The 18,009-nt window shown below is 41.9% G+C and overlaps 1 protein-coding gene across 2 annotated transcripts in view; it reads left to right on the forward strand.

The window, feature by feature from the left end:
* The window catches only part of LOC146796822 (metalloproteinase inhibitor 4-like), a 56,206-nt gene that overhangs the window by 32,618 nt on the left and 5,579 nt on the right, over positions 1–18,009 (forward strand). For both annotated transcript variants that reach the window (XM_085629557.1, XM_085629558.1), the window contains one exon: positions 7,424–7,545. In XM_085629557.1, the coding sequence (XP_085485683.1) occupies positions 7,424–7,545 (122 nt within the window). The remainder of the gene's footprint in view (positions 1–7,423; positions 7,546–18,009) is intronic.

Genomic DNA, 18,009 nt, shown 5'->3' on the forward strand with positions numbered 1-18,009 from the left:
ACTGCCTTTCTACCAGAGGATCTTATCTCCTTTTCACAAAAGTGTCTTGATAGAGCCTCCCACTAGTTCAACCGCAGGGTGAACATGGGGATTGGTCACCTCCATTATGACCACTAAACAGTGATGTTATTATCCAAAATGAAAGATAGAGGGCAATATATAACTGGGTCAAATTAGGGTTGAAAAAAACAACCTCTATAAAGCAAGCTGTAAGTAGGGTTAAAAACCTCAATTCATACAACCTCATCCACAGCTGAAAAATGTAACTTAACAAGAGAAGACCAGCAGGCGCAGCTCATGCTCTGTTGTGAGCTCCGGAATTGTGATCTTTCTTAAATGCTTTGAATCAGACTAACAAAGCCACAGTCAGGAGGCCAAACGCTGCCCTAGGATTGCTGCTAATTGGAAAGATCGTTACAATGTGCTAATCAAAAATTCCAACATGGTTGCCTGGCAACGTGCTCCAGTCTCATGCGTTGCCAAGCAACCTTTGTAAAAAAAACAATGGAGGATGTTTAGTCCTCTCTCCCTTATTACAACTAGCGTGATTGCAGAGCCGATGCTCCAGTGAAACAGAGGGGGAAAGGTGCACCGGCACCTACCGCTCCACTCCAGCGTTCGTGCTGAAAGGTCAGCGATCACAGAGCTGAATACAATGCAGGCACGCTGCTACTGGGCTCCGCAAGCAGGAAGCTGCTTGATCCTTGGCAAGGGTGCTGATTAAGGAAAAAAATATCAGCAGGCCTCACCCCTGGCCTGACCTCAATAATGACGAAAAGCAGTAGACTAGCAAAGCTTAACAAGTTATCAAGTATTAAACATTACAGTTTTAAGAACGGTTAGCCCCAAATACTTACTGGGCCCAACGATAAATGTGAAGGGCAACCCATGTCCATTAAGATTTATGATGTATTTGTTGTTCCTTAAATGGCTGCATGTTAGGGCAGCAATAAAAGGTTACTGCATAATGGTAGCCCCCTGTCTAGTAATGAAATTGAAAAGTGGGTAGTGCAGCTCCAATGGTACAACTTATTTTTTAACTATTGACCAGGAGCTAACAACTCCACTGACTTCTTTTCAAGGCTGTCTAGGAGAATGCCACAACATTGCTCCAGCGAAGTGGAGACATGGAAGAGTACCAAGGAATAATTGTGCAGGCAGTCTGCCTGAATGCCGTGGAGCTTCACAATATAGTGCTAGAAATCCACCAAAATGATGGCCTTTAAAAGGTCAAACTGGCACTGTAGTGAGATTTGTGGAAGACATTTTTAGCCCAATGCCCATTGCATGATACCCAGACTTGGAAGGGCCCTCATGCAGCGGCGAGCCCACTCAGAATGGAGCACCACCAACAAGGGATATGTTCCCATCCTAAATGACCAACCCCAGCGCTGATTCTGAAGTTTTCCTAATGTGAGACAGACGCTGGCCGTCATTGATGCCCACACCAAATTCCCCATGAGTGAACTGGTAAGCAGAACAATATTCGAACACGTGAAGCTGCATTTGGTTAAACTACTGGCCATTAATGGCTAATTACAAAAAAATCAGGAAGGATAACACCTTCCTTTCAATGAAATGAATTTAAAAACTATCTACGACAGCTAAAGATTAGCCACTACAGGATCATGCATTGATGGCCACAATGGAATGGTGATGTAAATCTCTTAATTCACACCCTTAACAAGGCACTGCGGATAGGAATTGATCAAGGTGGGGACACTGAGTGGGCACGTCACAACTTTTTGCAAGTGTATCATAACACCACATACTGTGTAAGTCAGTACGCCCCGGCCACCCTCCTATTTAGGCAGCCACTCAGAGACACTATTGAAGCCTCTCCTCATTGGCACACACCCTGCCTGGATGTAGAGGTTAACCAATGGTGCAGATATTGCAGCCTCAAAATAAGCAACCAGCAGAGGCTACTAGGGTTTGATAGTAGATCAACCCTTCAGGTGGACATTCTGCAGCCCTCTTGAAACGGGAGAGCAGACTGTGGTAGGAGTAAAAGCAACAAAAACAGTGCAAAAAGGAAGGGAAATGCTTATGAAAACCCATGAGGTGATGGTAGAAAACCAGTTCTAACCAGGGGTACCTTGATTTGAAGTGGAGGGTAGTTTCTTTTTTTCAGTCTACTCTCTTGGGACACACCCTCACCTCACACCTCCGTCCACTTTACATCCTCCAGATCTGCCCATTGTTGCAATCAATGTATTATTATGTCATTCAGAATTGGTTGCAGCTCTACAATTGCAGCTTAGTAAGTTGATCAACATATTAATTTTTTCTATGATAGACCTAAAGCACATGGGCATATAGATTATATGGGATCTTTAGTGGCAACTGGGGTTAAGCACTTGTTAGGCCGATTTTGACACATACAATCTATTGTATCTCCATTAAATGTGCTTGTCTTCGATTCAGTAGAAGCTCCTTAAGGAATATCCTGCTGTCCCATGGGTGTCTTCCCCCACATTTGTGTTACAAGAGTTATCTGGACATACATGTACAAAGTAGTTGTAGTCATTACATTAAAGGACATTTTTACTATTCAATATCCTTAACATTCATTTGTTCACTCATCTCATTAGCTACTGGTCAGAGTTACCCTCCACATGAGGTTGATTACACACAATGCACAACTTTGAAGGTCACCGACTGCCTGCACATCCCAGAGAATCATGAATCTCTGTGGCCTGAAAATGAAGGCTGCTGCAGGGGTTCCTAGTGATATCTGCTCCTTTTTCACCCTTTAATGGGTGCCCTGAGTTGCAAGCAGACCACACTGGTTGTAACGCAAAACACAGCGGAGATACTAATTGCCAGGTGAAGAGAGAGAACCTCTTATCTGACCTATCTTATTTCTACAGAATTAATCACTTATGTGTTACAAAATACCCCAGAATGCAAAATTACTTCAAAAACATTTTCATTTTTTTATTAGTTTGCCTTTTATATTCACAAGTACTCATGAAATTCAATTAATGTGGAAATATTGTGTGAAGTAATGTATGTTCCATATACAAATTATATGCTAATAGAACAATTATGAATGTTCTGCTGTTCACATCTTTAAAAAAAAAGAAAATAATAAAAAAATGAAAATGTTTTTGAAGTAATTTTGCATTCTGGGGTATTTTGTAACACATAAGTGATTAATTCTGTAGAAATAAGATAGGTCAGATAAGAGGTTCTCTCTCTTCATTTGTCTCTTTCCCCTCCTCTTGGACCTAAAAGTACCGAGGGGAAACCTTTTCGCCCACAGATACTAATTGCCAGGACCAGCAGTGATAGGCTCCCATGCCTCACAATACCTTTGCTTCCACACCACGCACAGCCAGTTGTTCTCACACATTCAGTTGCTTCAGAAACCTGCACCAAGTGTAGGAATCCATCTCCACTGAAAATCATGGATGTTTATTTGGACATGCGGTGCAACTGGTGCCCAACATGCAGGTAAAAAAGAGGACTGGGACATGATCTACCAAGGCTCCGCTGTATTCTTCTCAAAGCTGAGAACTCTGGAGCTAATGGACTGAATTTGGCTGTCTCCCAGTATGTGGAATTGGCAGAGGAATCGGAAGTGCAGTAGAGACAATATTTGCTGTATGGCGGTGAACACGGGCCCGCGATTGCCTGTGATGGCACACAGAGTCGAGGAGCTGCATGACGGCTGCCTGGGCCACGTCGCTGCTATGGTCGCCTCATGAGTGATCACTGGCAGATCTCAAGTGCCGCACAAGAATCCAGATAGACTGTCCAGATAGACTGTCATCTCCATACAGCGGTGAGGGGTGCTTGGTGGGGGGTGGAGGCACCGGCCGCCCCCTGACCCCCAGGGTGCCTGACCTCAAAATAGCAGCTACCTTGGACAGAGACTTGCATGTGAACACTTAAACAGCTTTAGGCCACCGGTCCTGTGGTGAAACTGTACTCTGGTCGGCAATCTGAGTGCCAAGAATGATCTGGTTGCAGGCTTCTTCCCTGGGAGGGCCGATCTCCCTATACCCTTGGCTGCTCCCAACTCTGAGGCCCATAATAAACTATAAGCTTGCCAAAAACAACAATCTAATTCATCAGGGACTGTCATTTACAATCAAAAGGCTCAATAGTTGGTGAACAACACTTAGGGGGACATTGTGACGGAGGGGTGCACTAATTCCCTTTGCGGTCAAGGGAGGAGAAGCCCCATGATACCTTAGTCGGAGGCCCTGCCTGTATACAATATGCCTGCCCACAGAGACGTGGCCTGCCATTGAATATTACAAAGTCTTCACATCCATAGATTGCCAGACAGGGAGCTAATCAGCACCCTCCCGCACTGCTCTTCCTGGAATTATCATTGAAGCTAGGCCCTCTGTGTCCCCTGTTACATGTTTTCCTGCACCCTCTATGCCTCTGAAAAAAGCACATATGTGTAAAGAGACTAGGCAACCTGTGAGTCAAGAGGGACCTAGGCTAAGCAAAGTGTTATAAGAGACAACAGCCCCTCTAAAAAGCTTTGAACCAATGTTGCACAGAACTGTATTGAGACCTGTGTCAATATCCTGCAAATGGAGAGACAATGTATTTATGAGTTACACACATATGAAACACAAAGCAAAAATATATACAAAGAATTCTGTGGGAAGAAATGTTGGAAATTAGCAGATTTCCAAACCTCAGGCATATACATACATAGTGACTACGTTGATTACATATTAGGAAAAGTCACAATACAGAAAAACATCTTATGCTCAATTTGAATCCAAATGAAATAGGTTGGAGTCAAGATGTGTAAGTCGACGACGTTTCGATCCCAACTAAGAATAGGGGATCATCATCAGGATGCACAGATATATGCCTGAGAAGCACCTGTCAGCTGAGCAAGGGACGCATCCCAGTTCAAAAGAGTAATGACCGTCAGTATCCCTAGATAGGGACCTGAAACCTCCCGGTGGAATGGTAGTAATTGAGCTGCAGATGTGGAGCCTTGCAGCTGAACCCCAAAGCAGGAGAAGTTCAAGGAAGGGATTACGTACACGCGATAGGGGACTCAGACAGAGTCACACGGTCCACCCCCTTCCGATGGGTTCAGAGAGAAAATAGCTTACTGAGGGATAAAGATTACTACAAAGGTAGCTGACCTGTACAGAGTGAACTATCCCCTCTCCTGCACCAGCTGCAGGCTGACCATAAACGCTGGACCTCACTATATTTAACCTGGCTCCGGCGTATTAATACAGTAAAGTTGTCAGTTTTGCTGAGACTTTTATTTCTTTTTCAGGGACTCCCCAATGAAATTGACCGGGAGTTCTTCTCCTCCCTTCTCTCTATGATCACTCTGTTTACTTGGCAAGATTGCAGAGCTAGACTCCCTTACAAGGTGTTAATGTCACCCAGAGAGAAAGGGGTGCTGGCCTTACCTGACTTTTCACTACACTGTAAAGCAGGTGAATTGCGAGTACTCTCTGAATGGTTAATGAGAGAATCAAACAAACACTGGCTCCACATGGATAGAACAGTATTTGGAAGATCCATCTGGGATGTACTGTGGAAACCAAAGCACAATAGGCCACTCAACAGTTACCTAAGTACTCCACCCAAAACCACCCTTAAGTTTTGGGATGGGGTGAATTGATCCACTGGTTGGGTAATGTTTCCTTCTCCCTACAACCTGATACACTTTAGCGCATCCTTCACACCAGCTTTATTGCAGGGGCCTTTTTATTTATGATGAGAGAGAGAATGCCTTACTATATCTGATCAATTTAACGGGTGAGATGTCCTCACTTTTGAAAACTGTCAACACAGCTTTAATCTTCCAGCCTCGGAATGATATCACCACCCTCAAGTGAAACGTTGGGTACTCCCACCAGAGAGCAGGCTATCAGCCACCAGGGAACTTTCTTCCATATAGAATTTTGTATGGAGAGCGGGTGGGCCACAGGGCTGTATATCCTTCCTCTACTCATATCTGACCTCCACTGCTCACACACTCACTCCTCACCATATTGCACTCTAGGAGCTGACAGCAGGAACAACACTACTTTAGAGCAGTGGCGCAAACTTTGGAGGGATATTCCCAGATTCAATCACTCAATAGGCTTGAGAGATGCTCACTACAGAGTGCATTATGATTGGTGTTTATATCTGTCAAAACTCAAGAAAATTTACCCAGACCCATCTGAGCAATGCTGGAGAGACTATGGCCTTCTTGGAGATTTTAAACATATCTGGTGGGATTGCTTGTGATCGAACCCTACTTGTCTGAGATATTGGTGCAAGTGAAAGATGTCTTGGGATACCCTCTCCCGAACACTCCGGAGTTTGATCTCCTGGGGCTACGGGATTAATCCCTTAAGCATCAAACAGCTGGGGACTGCTCAGTTTTATGGCTGGGCTTGAGGGCAACTAAGATGGCTCTAGCTGCCTGGAAGAACACGGATGCCCCGTCAATGTCGCAGTGTCATGCCCGACTCCTGCAGGGACTAACCATGGAGCGGATGGCTGATGTCCTCCTAGAGACTCTGAAAAATATTTAATATATACTTGGTGCGATTTCTATCAAACGGCCTGCTGCTTTTCTTCTGTCCTACCAGTATAAGGGCACACCACCTCTTCCAAATCTGAGACCTCACGAGATAGGAGGTAACTCTATGTCTTGGTCAGGCTCGTCCTGGCTACCCTTTCCGACCCTTCTGGTCTGGGCTCCCCACGCATCATTAGCTACTTCAGACATTCCACTCGTGCATGTAAATTTTTCCTCTTTTTTTAGAGTGTACTTGGGGGCAGGTGGGGTAAACTTGGGCACTTTATTCGCTGAGACTCGTTCAGTTGACGGTGTTAATACACTTGTCTGTTTTTCGCTGACAGACCCATCTATTAGGAATACGTGTATGCCGCCAGCACTTTTGAATGTAATCATGGTCTACTGCAATGGTATTGGTGTCAATGTATACTATGTGCCTTACTAACCTTAATAAAGAAAGTTTGAGAAAAAACAAGAGGACCCTCCCCTCCCTATATTTAATGAAATGACAGAATCCACTGGAGAGGCAAAACTCTGTCTCAGGTCTGATCAAAGTTGGCTGATCAAAAGATGAGTGACACAACTACCAATGGCCATGTGGGGCAGACCTCAGGCCCTTCTCTGTGCCGGGGTCATATGAGCCTCTGTGAAACAGTTAAGGAGGCCTTTAAAATATTATTGTTGTTTTTTGTGTGGCTTCTCCTTGCTTTCCCCTCGTTTAAACAAAATATTGAGCAATTCCAGAGCCTGAGACCCTCAAATTGATTATAAATCCTTGATTGATTGATTATTATTTTTATTATTACGTTTTCATATGAAGCTGCTATTTCTAAGCATTGTAAATAACAGAAGTTACTATGACCTAATGTAATGGAAACCATTTCATTTTTTTGTGCTAATGACTGACAGGTAGCAACTGGGGTAACCGTGTGGATCTCACCTTTTGCAACTACATCAAGAAATGGAATGAGGTGTCTGAGCAACAGATAAAGGGCCTCCGAGGAGCCTACGCACAAGGCTGCAGTTGTACGGTGAGTGTATTTACAGATTCGGATCCTAGGAAGATGAGCTCTAAGGGGCTGGCTGTGAGGGCTCCATTCTACAAAGAGGATACAGGGAGGGTCGTATTATAAGTGAGCTTGACATCACTGCGGCATTTGTTTCAGGTGCAGTGTTTACTTGCAGTAAGAATCTCAAGTAAACACATTTTGTCATGTAAAGTTCTAATGGGATAAACTTTGGAATTTCGTAAAGGTGCAAAAGTTTATATTCTTCACAAAACTTCTTGGCAGAATCATGAGTTTGAACACCAGTAATACTATTTCATTTATCATAATGTACTGTGATAGGACTTTCACAAATATTTTTCTTCAAAAGTTTTACTTGGTGCCGATGACACTGTAAATTTGTGTAAATGCTATGTTGACCCTGCCACAAGACACCCTGGCTCTGTGAACTGACCTGTTATATATTATAGGCACCTGTATGTAAATTGTCCATCCCTGGAATTTGACTTTGGCAGCTGCCGGTTCAGCCCATATTAGCTTGTTGCTCGGATATGAGTTTACCTTAAATAAATGAAAAGGCAAGATGTGTTTGGCAAAACAGGAACAAGTTGGTTTAATTAAACGCTGTGTCCGGGAAAGCCTCGACAGAGTGCTCAGTGTACAAAGTTTAGGCCACTGTTATATAAAGTTCATGAGATACAATAAAGCAATTTTCTACGTTCCAAAAACTCCTCTCAGTCATAAATAAACAAATACGAGTATCTGTTAAGGACACAGATGGCTCTCGCCCTCGGGGAGAGCTGTTGTGGGCCAGTGTGTATGTGTCCAGATTTCTGGCATGAGGAGCATGTGATCACTACACGTGGTGTTCATGTCTTTTCCTGATTGGTTGAGTATTTCTATCTACGTGTTGTATCTAGCTTTGTGGTATTCTGGGAAACACAAGCTCTCGGCCAAGTGTGTTCTATTGGGGACAAAATCCTCTGACCGGTTTGTGGTGCAGCTGTCTCTCTGTGGGATCGATCAGGGTTTTCCCTGGCCGCGTGTTTGTTTTTAGGTTAAGAGAGACCCCACCTGGTATTTGATAGGCATGGGTGTGGGTCAGTAGAACTTGTCTAACCATGTATCTCTGACCCTGGGTTGATGAGTTCACCATCGGTGAATCCAACAGCAATGATATGAGTTCATTGGAACTCCTGAAAATATTATGACAGTCACTGGTATCATTTTTATCAACATCCTTAACTGTTGTCATAGCATACATTGAAATTGTTCGTACAGGTTTGGACATGGTCAAGTTTTCATAAGTCATAAACTACATTGGCATTGTTGTTACTAGCAACAGTATTGTCATTTGAGCATGGATTATGACATACATTGATCATACATTGCTGGTGTTGGGCTACTGTGCAGGTAAAGATTATGACTTACATTAACATTGCATTGAAGGGTATAGGCATGGTCGCGCGGGGACACGGTATGGCATACATTGAAATTGCGTTTGTTAGTATTGCCATTGTCGGGCCTGCACACATTTAGTTAATCATTGACAATGTATTCACCCATTCCAACAAGCTCAAAGGCCCGGGCTGAAGACGGCGGGGCAGGATGTTGGTTTCAATATTGGTCTTGTGAGTCAATGTTAGAGTAGGTTGTGTATAGATATTTCTGCCAGCCCTTGATATCTGTACAGTCCAACTTGGCTGACATTTTTAAATAGGTAATTGTAGTATTGTCTTCTGAATAAATCCAAATTCTTGGCTTAATTATAATTATCTTCCCTTATTATCAACCCCAACATAGTACAAGCGTGGCCTCACAGCCGTATCTACCCTAACATTCTACTCCAAGCCCATATAATCACAGAACTTTAGAACAAAGAATAAGAGGATTCAACATGTTAATTATTTTCTGAATATTAATTACACATATACTACACAATCATTTTTTTTTTCTTTTTTTTTACCAGAATTGCTAAAGCAATGTGAAGATATAATAAAGTAAGAAAATATGACAATAAGTTTAACAACAGACCAAACAAAATATAAAACGAAAATCAATTGCATAAGATTTCATTAAATCATTTAGGTTTCTTAACAACTCTTCTACGTGCAGTTTTTACATTGGATGAACATCCAGGTTCATCTTGACGCTCTTCTTGAATGGGTTTGTTCACCAAATTCTCTTCAGACTCATTGGCAACTATTTCCTTTCTTTCACCCATGAATCCTTCAACTTCCTTTTTCTTACCTACATCACCAGCCCAACTATGATCTCTATCATTCAACCACCAATAGTTAGTATGAGGTTTAACTCTCACTTCATCTCACACAGTACCACTCCCTGCCAATGCTAAGCGACTCTTGTGCCATACCTCACCGTTTTCCGAAACTACTGAGCTGTCTCTCACCTATGTGATTCTTTTAAGTTCACTGAACCTACTTTCTCTTTTTGCAACCATTTTCGCACTTGTGACACGCACCCATTGACCCACACGTAAATTTACTGGCCGTGCACCATGCTTAACATCATAATACAGCTTGGTATTTTTTGGAGACTTTCTTCAAAAGGATTTGATTTCCTTCATATCACATTCCAACATACCATTGTGTTTCATCCACCCTGGATTTGTTTTGGAGATAGGAACGCTTCCTCTCATCAAGGAAAAGGCACTTGTCCCCAAGGAACTATGCGATGTTACACTATAAGCCATATCATTTACTCACCTTACCAAGATACACCAGGTTTGTTAGCAAGTTGTATAATGCCTTTTATCACTCTATTAATTCTCTCCACAATACCATTTCCACTTGGATGATAAAGGCAGTACATTTTTTCTTAATCCTAGACACCCCAAGGTATTCTACCATTTCTTTAGAATTGAACTGTGTTCCATTATATGTGAGAATGGATGCAGGAAAATCTGCATGTAAAAATACATTATCTAGGAATTCAGTTACTGTTTTTGTGTCAATTTTATCCACCACACTTGAATCACATCATCTTGAAAACATGTCAATAATGTTTAAGATATATTTAATGTTGCCATCCTCCCAATTAACTGGTCGCGTAATGTCTAAAGCCAATTCCACCCAAGGTAAATTTGGGGAACTTACAATACCTAAAGGAGGGTTGTAGGATTTTTGAGATATGTCTGCAATTACACAAGATCTTACAACTTTCTCAACATCACTATCAACTCCAGGCCACCAGTACTGATCTTTGACCCTTCTTTTTGTACGTGATATGCCTGAATGACCAAGTTTGTTTCTAAACAACCTGGGGGAAATGATCCTTTCTGCCCTTAATAGTAAATCATCTGAAATGGTTAATTCATCCCTTACCTTCAAAAATCCTCTTAGGTCATCTCAAAAGTATTTCATGTCTGAATTACTCCACCCTTTAATTACTTTGGATTTGACTTCAGTCAAAGTAGTGTCTTCTTTATCAGCATTTAACTATTCATCATGGGTTTTGCTATCATGTAATTTATTCACTTGGGAAATATTGGCAACAGAAAAATCATTCCATGAACTAATGTCTATTTCTGTTCAAGGCAAAGCCGGTCTGCTAAGAAAATCCACAGTGATATTTTTTGCTCAGGTAACAGACTGAATGTCAAATAGGAAATCCTGTAACCTCATTGAGAACCTTGCAATTCTAGCTGTTGCTCTGGTTAAACCATCAGTGTTAAATAGTTTGATAGAGGTTTATGGTCAGTTCTTACAACAAATTTCTTCCCCCACAAATCTTTCTGGAAATGTTCTAATGACCACACCACAGCTAATGCTTCTTTTTCAATAACCGAGTATTTTTCCTCCGTAAGTGTACGTGATCTGAAAGCAAAAACAATTATTACCTCTCGTTTGTCATCATTTAACTGGCTACGTACGGCACCTAAACCCTTGCAACTAGCATCAGTGGTAAACACGCTGTATCCATTGGGATCAAAACCCTGAAAATTAGGTGCTTTGCTGATAGCATCTTTAATATTGCTAAAGGCTTGCTGACACTCAGCTGACCACTCAAAGCTGAACTTGTTCTTCAGTAAATTTCCAATGGCATTGTTTTTTTCTGAAAATGTATTCACACATTTTGAATAAAATTCAGCTAGACCCAAGAATGACTTTAAGTCATCCTTACATTTGGGGGCATCAATTATTGCCTCAAGGTGTTTCTCCTTTGGTTTGATTCCTGAGCCACTAACATCGTGACCTAAATAAGTTAGATTTCTTTCAACAAATTTGCACTTTGAAGTGTCTGCGGTGAGACCTTTTTGATTAAGAACGTACAATACTTTCCTTAATATTTCGTATGCTCCTGAACATTGTGTCCCATGAGTTGGATATCATCTTGGAAAAACACAATCCCTGGCATATCACCAAATAACTGTGACATGAGTCTCTGAAAGACAGCAGCCTCGGAAGCTAAACCAAAAAGCATGCAGCGAAATTGAAAGCAACCAAATGGGGTGCAGAAGGCTGTCATACTTCTGCTGGATGTATGCAAAGAAATTTGGTGATATGCCAAAGAAAGGTCGATGGTAGAAAGCCATTTGGCTCCACAGGTCAATGACAATATTTAATCAATTCTTGGCAACAGGAATTGATCTACCACCATGCTGTCATTGAGACTTCTGAGGTCTACACATAAACAGATTTTCCCATTAGCATGTCTTGCAATCACTTAGGGAGAAATCCACTTGGATGCCTCAATGGGTTCTATAACGCCAAACTCTTGTAATTTTCTGAGTTCTATCTTTACCTCATCTTTTACAATTAAGGGAATATTACAAACTTTGAGTATTTTTTGTACTGCGTTGCGTTTAACTTTGATACAATGAGTAAAATCCTTTAGTTTGCCTAGCTTACCACTGAATACATTAGGGAATTCATCAAGGACCCAATACTTAGTTGTCTCCCCCCTCACACGCAACAAGAACCTGTTCTGGACTGTTAGAGTCAAGCATGATATGTGATGCCCTTTGATCTTTCCACCATGAAACGGATGGAACATGAGCAGCTACATACAATTTGCATGTGGCTCTGGGATTCCTGTACTCAAAAACAAGTTATCTATAACCTAACATGTCTATTTTATCACCAGTAAAACTTGTTGGAAGAACATCGGTTGATTCAAGATGTAAGCCAACAATGCCCACAAATTTACTTTCCCAAACATTACGCGCAATAATTGTAAAAGGAGAACCAGAAACTGCAGAAACCTTCAAAGAAATTCCTCTAAAGTTAATTGTACACATTGATTTGTTACTGTCAGAACCTTTGATGTTGAGAACAACACTCTTCTTCTTTTTGTCTATATAAGGATTATCCTGGGCAAAATCATCAGAAGAATTAGTCAGTTTCAGTGAGGCAAGAAACCCTTAGGCTTTTTTTCCTTCTTTCTGCAATCTTTCGCAAAGTGACCTATTACACCACATTCCAAGCATTTTGCTGACTTGGCTGGACATTTGTCAGTCCTAGCAGAAAAGGTTGCATGTTCAACTTGCTTGTCTTTAGTCATGGGTTTCATCAAATTTTTTCGGTTAGATTTGTTTCTTATATAAGTACTCTTTCCTTTTCTTCCCCCTTAAATATTGTCAATCGTAGGAGAATCATTCTGCGCAGAAATTGCTTTAGACCTTCTCTCCGACAACTGTGCCTTTATTACTAAGGCTATGATGTCTTTTAAACTGGAGTCACCCTCAATCCACAGCCTATCTTGCATTACTTGTTTTTGGTAGAAACAACAATTTGGCCATGAATTAAGTCATCATGCAGTACTCAGAGTATGTACGTAGCTGCTAGCATTTTAAGAGCAGAAACATACTCTTTAATTGATTCATGTTGTTGTGGCTTCCTTTTAAGGAAAGCACGTTTCGTAACTGCAATGAATACAGTGGGTGAATAATGTTTTTGTAAATCTAAAATGGCACACTTAAAAACATCTATACCACCAGCCCTTTCTGGTTTTTCATTTAGTTATAAACTCCAAGGCATTTAGGATCCAAGCAATGCAAAATAATTATTTTTTCACTTTCAGGAGTTAGAATACTACCATTATCTTCCAAAGTAGCAATGTAGTTTAAAAAATATTCTTTCCACTTTAAGATGGGATTACAAGGGCTGGTTTAAAATTATTTGGCCGTGTTCAAAGTAATGCCAACATTAGTATTTGCCAAGTTTGTGGTGTGGGCTCTAGTATTGGTATCCATGCTGTATATAATGGAGAAGGAAATGACAGTGAAGAATCTGTAGCAAAAATAACTAAAAAATAAAAAAATAGTTCCTGCACGTGTGATAAATTGTCAATACTTGCCGCTTGAAGAGACTCTAACTCGACAACTTCAGTTATACTGAAGAACTTTCATGAGGAAACAAGATAAACACGGTGCAGCAGTACTACCGTGTTGTGCTTCCTTTGTTCTGTGTAAATTTAAGATGTCTACTCGTGGAGTGGATGCACGCCTGGAGTTTTGCTAAACTTTGAATCTTGCAGAGCAGGAATGTGCTGAGTGCTGCTTGAAGAGGTATGAGAGTTTTAAAAGTATACAAAGCCGTTAAAGGTGGCGGAGAAACACCAACAGTCTTGAGAGCCTTAAAAGAAAATTACTACCTCGAACCTCCGATATTACGAGGAGAATCGTAGCCCTCCGATATTTAGATATCCTTGGAATCCTTGGAGGAATTTCCAAATTTAGCGATATAAGTAGAAAACGGCAGCAAGCAGGAATGAGCCGAAATTCAATCCAATGAAAGGCATACACACGTGGGATCCGGGGCAAATGACATCATGTCGATGTAGTATCGTCTTCAGAATAAATCCAAATTATTGTAGTAATTATAATTATCTTCCTTTATTATCAGACCGAGCATAGCACAAGCATGGCACCAGCTCAGCAGCATCTGCCCTAGCATTCTACTCCAAGCCCACATAAACACCTAACTTTATAACAAAGATCAATAAGATGATTCTACATGTTAATTATATTCTGAATATTAATTACACATATACTACAGTAAGGGGTTTTTATTTGCACTTATGTGAATTTGGCTCCATACGTAGCCAATGTGTTTTCCTGTGACAGCCTTTTTCTTGGCCAGCTTTCCCCGCTAGTGCATTGTGCACTTCTGGTAGGCTTTAGACAGAGCTGGCTGACATCGATGACCAGGAGGATGGGTCGACTGGTGTCGGCAGAGGGTCTTGCAGCATGCCTCCACCTTGATACATCATCGCTCCCAGCCATTCAAGGTTGACATCAATGACCAGGAGGATGGGTTAAAAGGAGTTGGTGAATGGCAAGATTGGTGCACTCCCTTGTAGGACTGGGCTGGTGGAGCACATTTCTTTCAGTTTTTCTTAGTGTGTACCTGGTCATGAGTTTTGTGAGCTGTCTGCCAATCTTGGTAAATTAAGTGACAAAACAACAGTGATAGTTGCGAATCCTAGGAATCTCTGTAGTTCTTTTGGAGTGTTTGTGCACAGCCTGCTTTGGTGGCGCTTATAGTTTGCTGGGTACACTTCTATCCCTTGAATGTTATAAACGTGGATGCCACGTTTGATGCTGCAGCCGTGGAGCTGACATTTGCCCAGAATAGCTTGAGCTCTTTCTCCCTCCAGTAGTCAAGACCCTCCAGCGCTCTCCCAGCAATTATAATGTCATTGAGGTATACTACAAGTGCAGTTAAAACATGCCACCCACTGTCTACTCCCTGAGTCACTCAAAACATTGCCAAATCTCCAGACAGGCTTTGAGGTGTTTGTCACAACTTGTGTAGGCACTTTTGACATACAAAACTGTTTTCTTCCAATCCTCATTCTCCCTTGGGATTCTGATAATAATCACTCCTCAGATCCAGTAAACAAGTGCATTCAACCAGGTTGTTAAGCTTGTTTGTTTGACTTGGCCCTCTCTGCAGGGTCACCTCCAAATATTTTGCATTCACCCCACCTATTTTTCTAAAATAGTTTTTGCTGGCCTTAGTACTCACTGCACTTTAAAAGTGCTATGACTCACACCCTACAACATGGCAAAAATTATTTACTTCAGAGGGGCATATTTAATTAATGTTTAAGTCGCTAGTAAATGGGTATACTATATACACGGGGTGTATAAAATAAATTCTACCAGTGGACCTGCAGCACTTATTGTGCCACCCCCTTAAGTAGCCTTTTAAATCATGTCCCAGGTCACTGCAGCCTGAATGCAGTTTTAAACTGCCAGTTCGATTTGGTGAAATAACCGCCTTGCCAAGCCTTAAACTTCAGTTTTATTACATATACGTCGGGTGCATTGTGACTAAAAGTTTGGGCATGTACTTTTACGTTTTACATTTCCTGGTAGTGAAAAACTCCTAAATTCGTTTAGGATAGCATTGCGTTGCCCAGCTACATATAACAAGTGCTAACATTTAATTGGGAACAGGTAGGAAATTCATATTGACGTCTGAGAAATTGTAATTTAAAATCCTCTTTAATGGTAAAGTCAGATTTTAAGTCACAATTTTGAAAATGCTACCTTTTGACAGTTGACATTTTCCTGCCCTAACTATTTTGTGTCTGCAGCCTGTTCTTGGGTCACATGGCTGGGTGTAGTTGGCAGTTGGACTTCATATATTTGCCCCAGACAGCCACACAATAGAGGGATTAGGTGTGCATTAATGGACCATCACTGCAGGGACGGGAGGGCGGAGCTGGACATAGCCCTACTGGCAGTACAATAGGCTGTGCCTTGCCTTCACACTAACTCCTTGTTCCTGTAATCAGGCTGCACCCAGGGCAGGAGCTGCAGGAAACTTCCAGCACTTCAAAGGAAATCTCTACTAACTTCTCCTACTTCAACAAAGGTACCAGATATGAAAATAGGACCCTCAGACCCACTCTGGACCTGCGGAAGGACTCTCAGAGTACTGCATGCTGTTTTGGCCTGCTGTGCACTTCAGAAGACTGCTTTGCTGCACCTGGAAGGACTGCTTAGCTGCCTAAAGCCTGCCTTGAACCCTCAGAGGCCTGAACTGCTGCTTAAGACCTGTTCCACTGCTTGAACCCACAACTACTAAAGTGATTCAGAGAGCTAATTATCTGGCCTCTTGATTAGACCCTCATGGACAGAAAAGGTTCCAAGCATCTTGGACTTGCACCTGAACTCAGTCGGACTGAGTCCTGACCTTCCAAGTGGTTGATCTCCAGCACTATCCCCATGGGAGTGGTGCTAAATGTGCCCAGATAGCCAAAATCCAAAAAGTGCTCTGTGAACCGTGAGGAGACTGGAAGCTACCTGCTTCTAAATCCACCCAAGGTGCATACATGGCCTGTCTGCCTTTCTTTGAGCAGCTCCCACTATGTTCTTCTCAACATCAGCAAATCCTGTTCATCTGTCCTACGCAGAAGGGGTATTTGGCCTTTTGGAGCCCTCGCAGCTTCAGCTTGCCGCTTCGTCCTGCTGGAGATTTTCAACTTTCAATAAAGACACTATGTTCAAACGTACATGTCTTCCCTGCAACTGTGATGAGTAGCTCCCCAACAATGCCTCCTACTCCTTCGTAGACACAGCATGCAGCCTTGTCTCATGTTTCTTTACCTTCTCAGACAATTTTTGTGGAAATTTCTTCTAAGTCTGAAGGTATGTGCTGACCGGGCCCAATCCACTTACTCTATCTGACCAGCACTCTAGCTCAGTTGGAGGTATTTTTTTTATTTTGCCCTCGTCTCCTGCGACTAGATGTCCATGTTGGCTCTTTGATCTTTTAGGCACTATTCTTTACCATAAACTTTAAAAATTAATCACTCCAGTTCTACGGATTGGATTTTTATCATCTTGGTGTCAAATAAATTATTAAAATATACTCTGTTTGTCTAAATTTGTGTGGGATTTTTCTTGTGTTAGTGTTTTCGCTTTATTGGTGTTGGTGTGCCGCATAAATAATTTACACAATGCCTCCAAGTTAAGCCTGACTACTTTTGTTCCAAGCAAACAGAGAGTTATGCATAGATTCATATAGTCACTTTTGTGGTTCACCTTGACAGGGATTGTCTCTGTTGCTTGAGCAGGGTTAACATCCCTCTCAAACAACAACCCAATTTCACAGAGTGTTGTTTAAAAGAGGCGTGGTTATGTTATGTTACCAGATTCTTAGAGTACTCTAATACCCATATAGGTGTCCTAGCACTAGGCAAAGGACCATCAAAAGAATCAATGATAAGAATCTGTTGTGAGTAGAGCCAAGTTTTTAACTCCTTGCAAAAGCATAGGTGATCATGCAATTTATGCAATGTGGCTCGAAGTAAGTCCCACAATTTATCAGCAGTGATGAAATGGACCGACCTCGAAGGTGCAGAGTTTCACCAGCAAGTGAGGCTTGTTCCATGCTGCAAAATTAGCACGAGCTGCATCAAATGACGTGCCAGAGGGCACAGCTTCCTTGCTGCTGCTCGAGTAGTTTTACTATTCGAGTGGCAGCTTTCTGAGTGCAAACACCTGCGACAACC

This window comes from Triturus cristatus, chromosome 10 (assembly GCF_964204655.1).
Source record: "Triturus cristatus chromosome 10, aTriCri1.1, whole genome shotgun sequence".
NCBI lineage: Eukaryota > Metazoa > Chordata > Amphibia > Caudata > Salamandridae > Triturus > Triturus cristatus.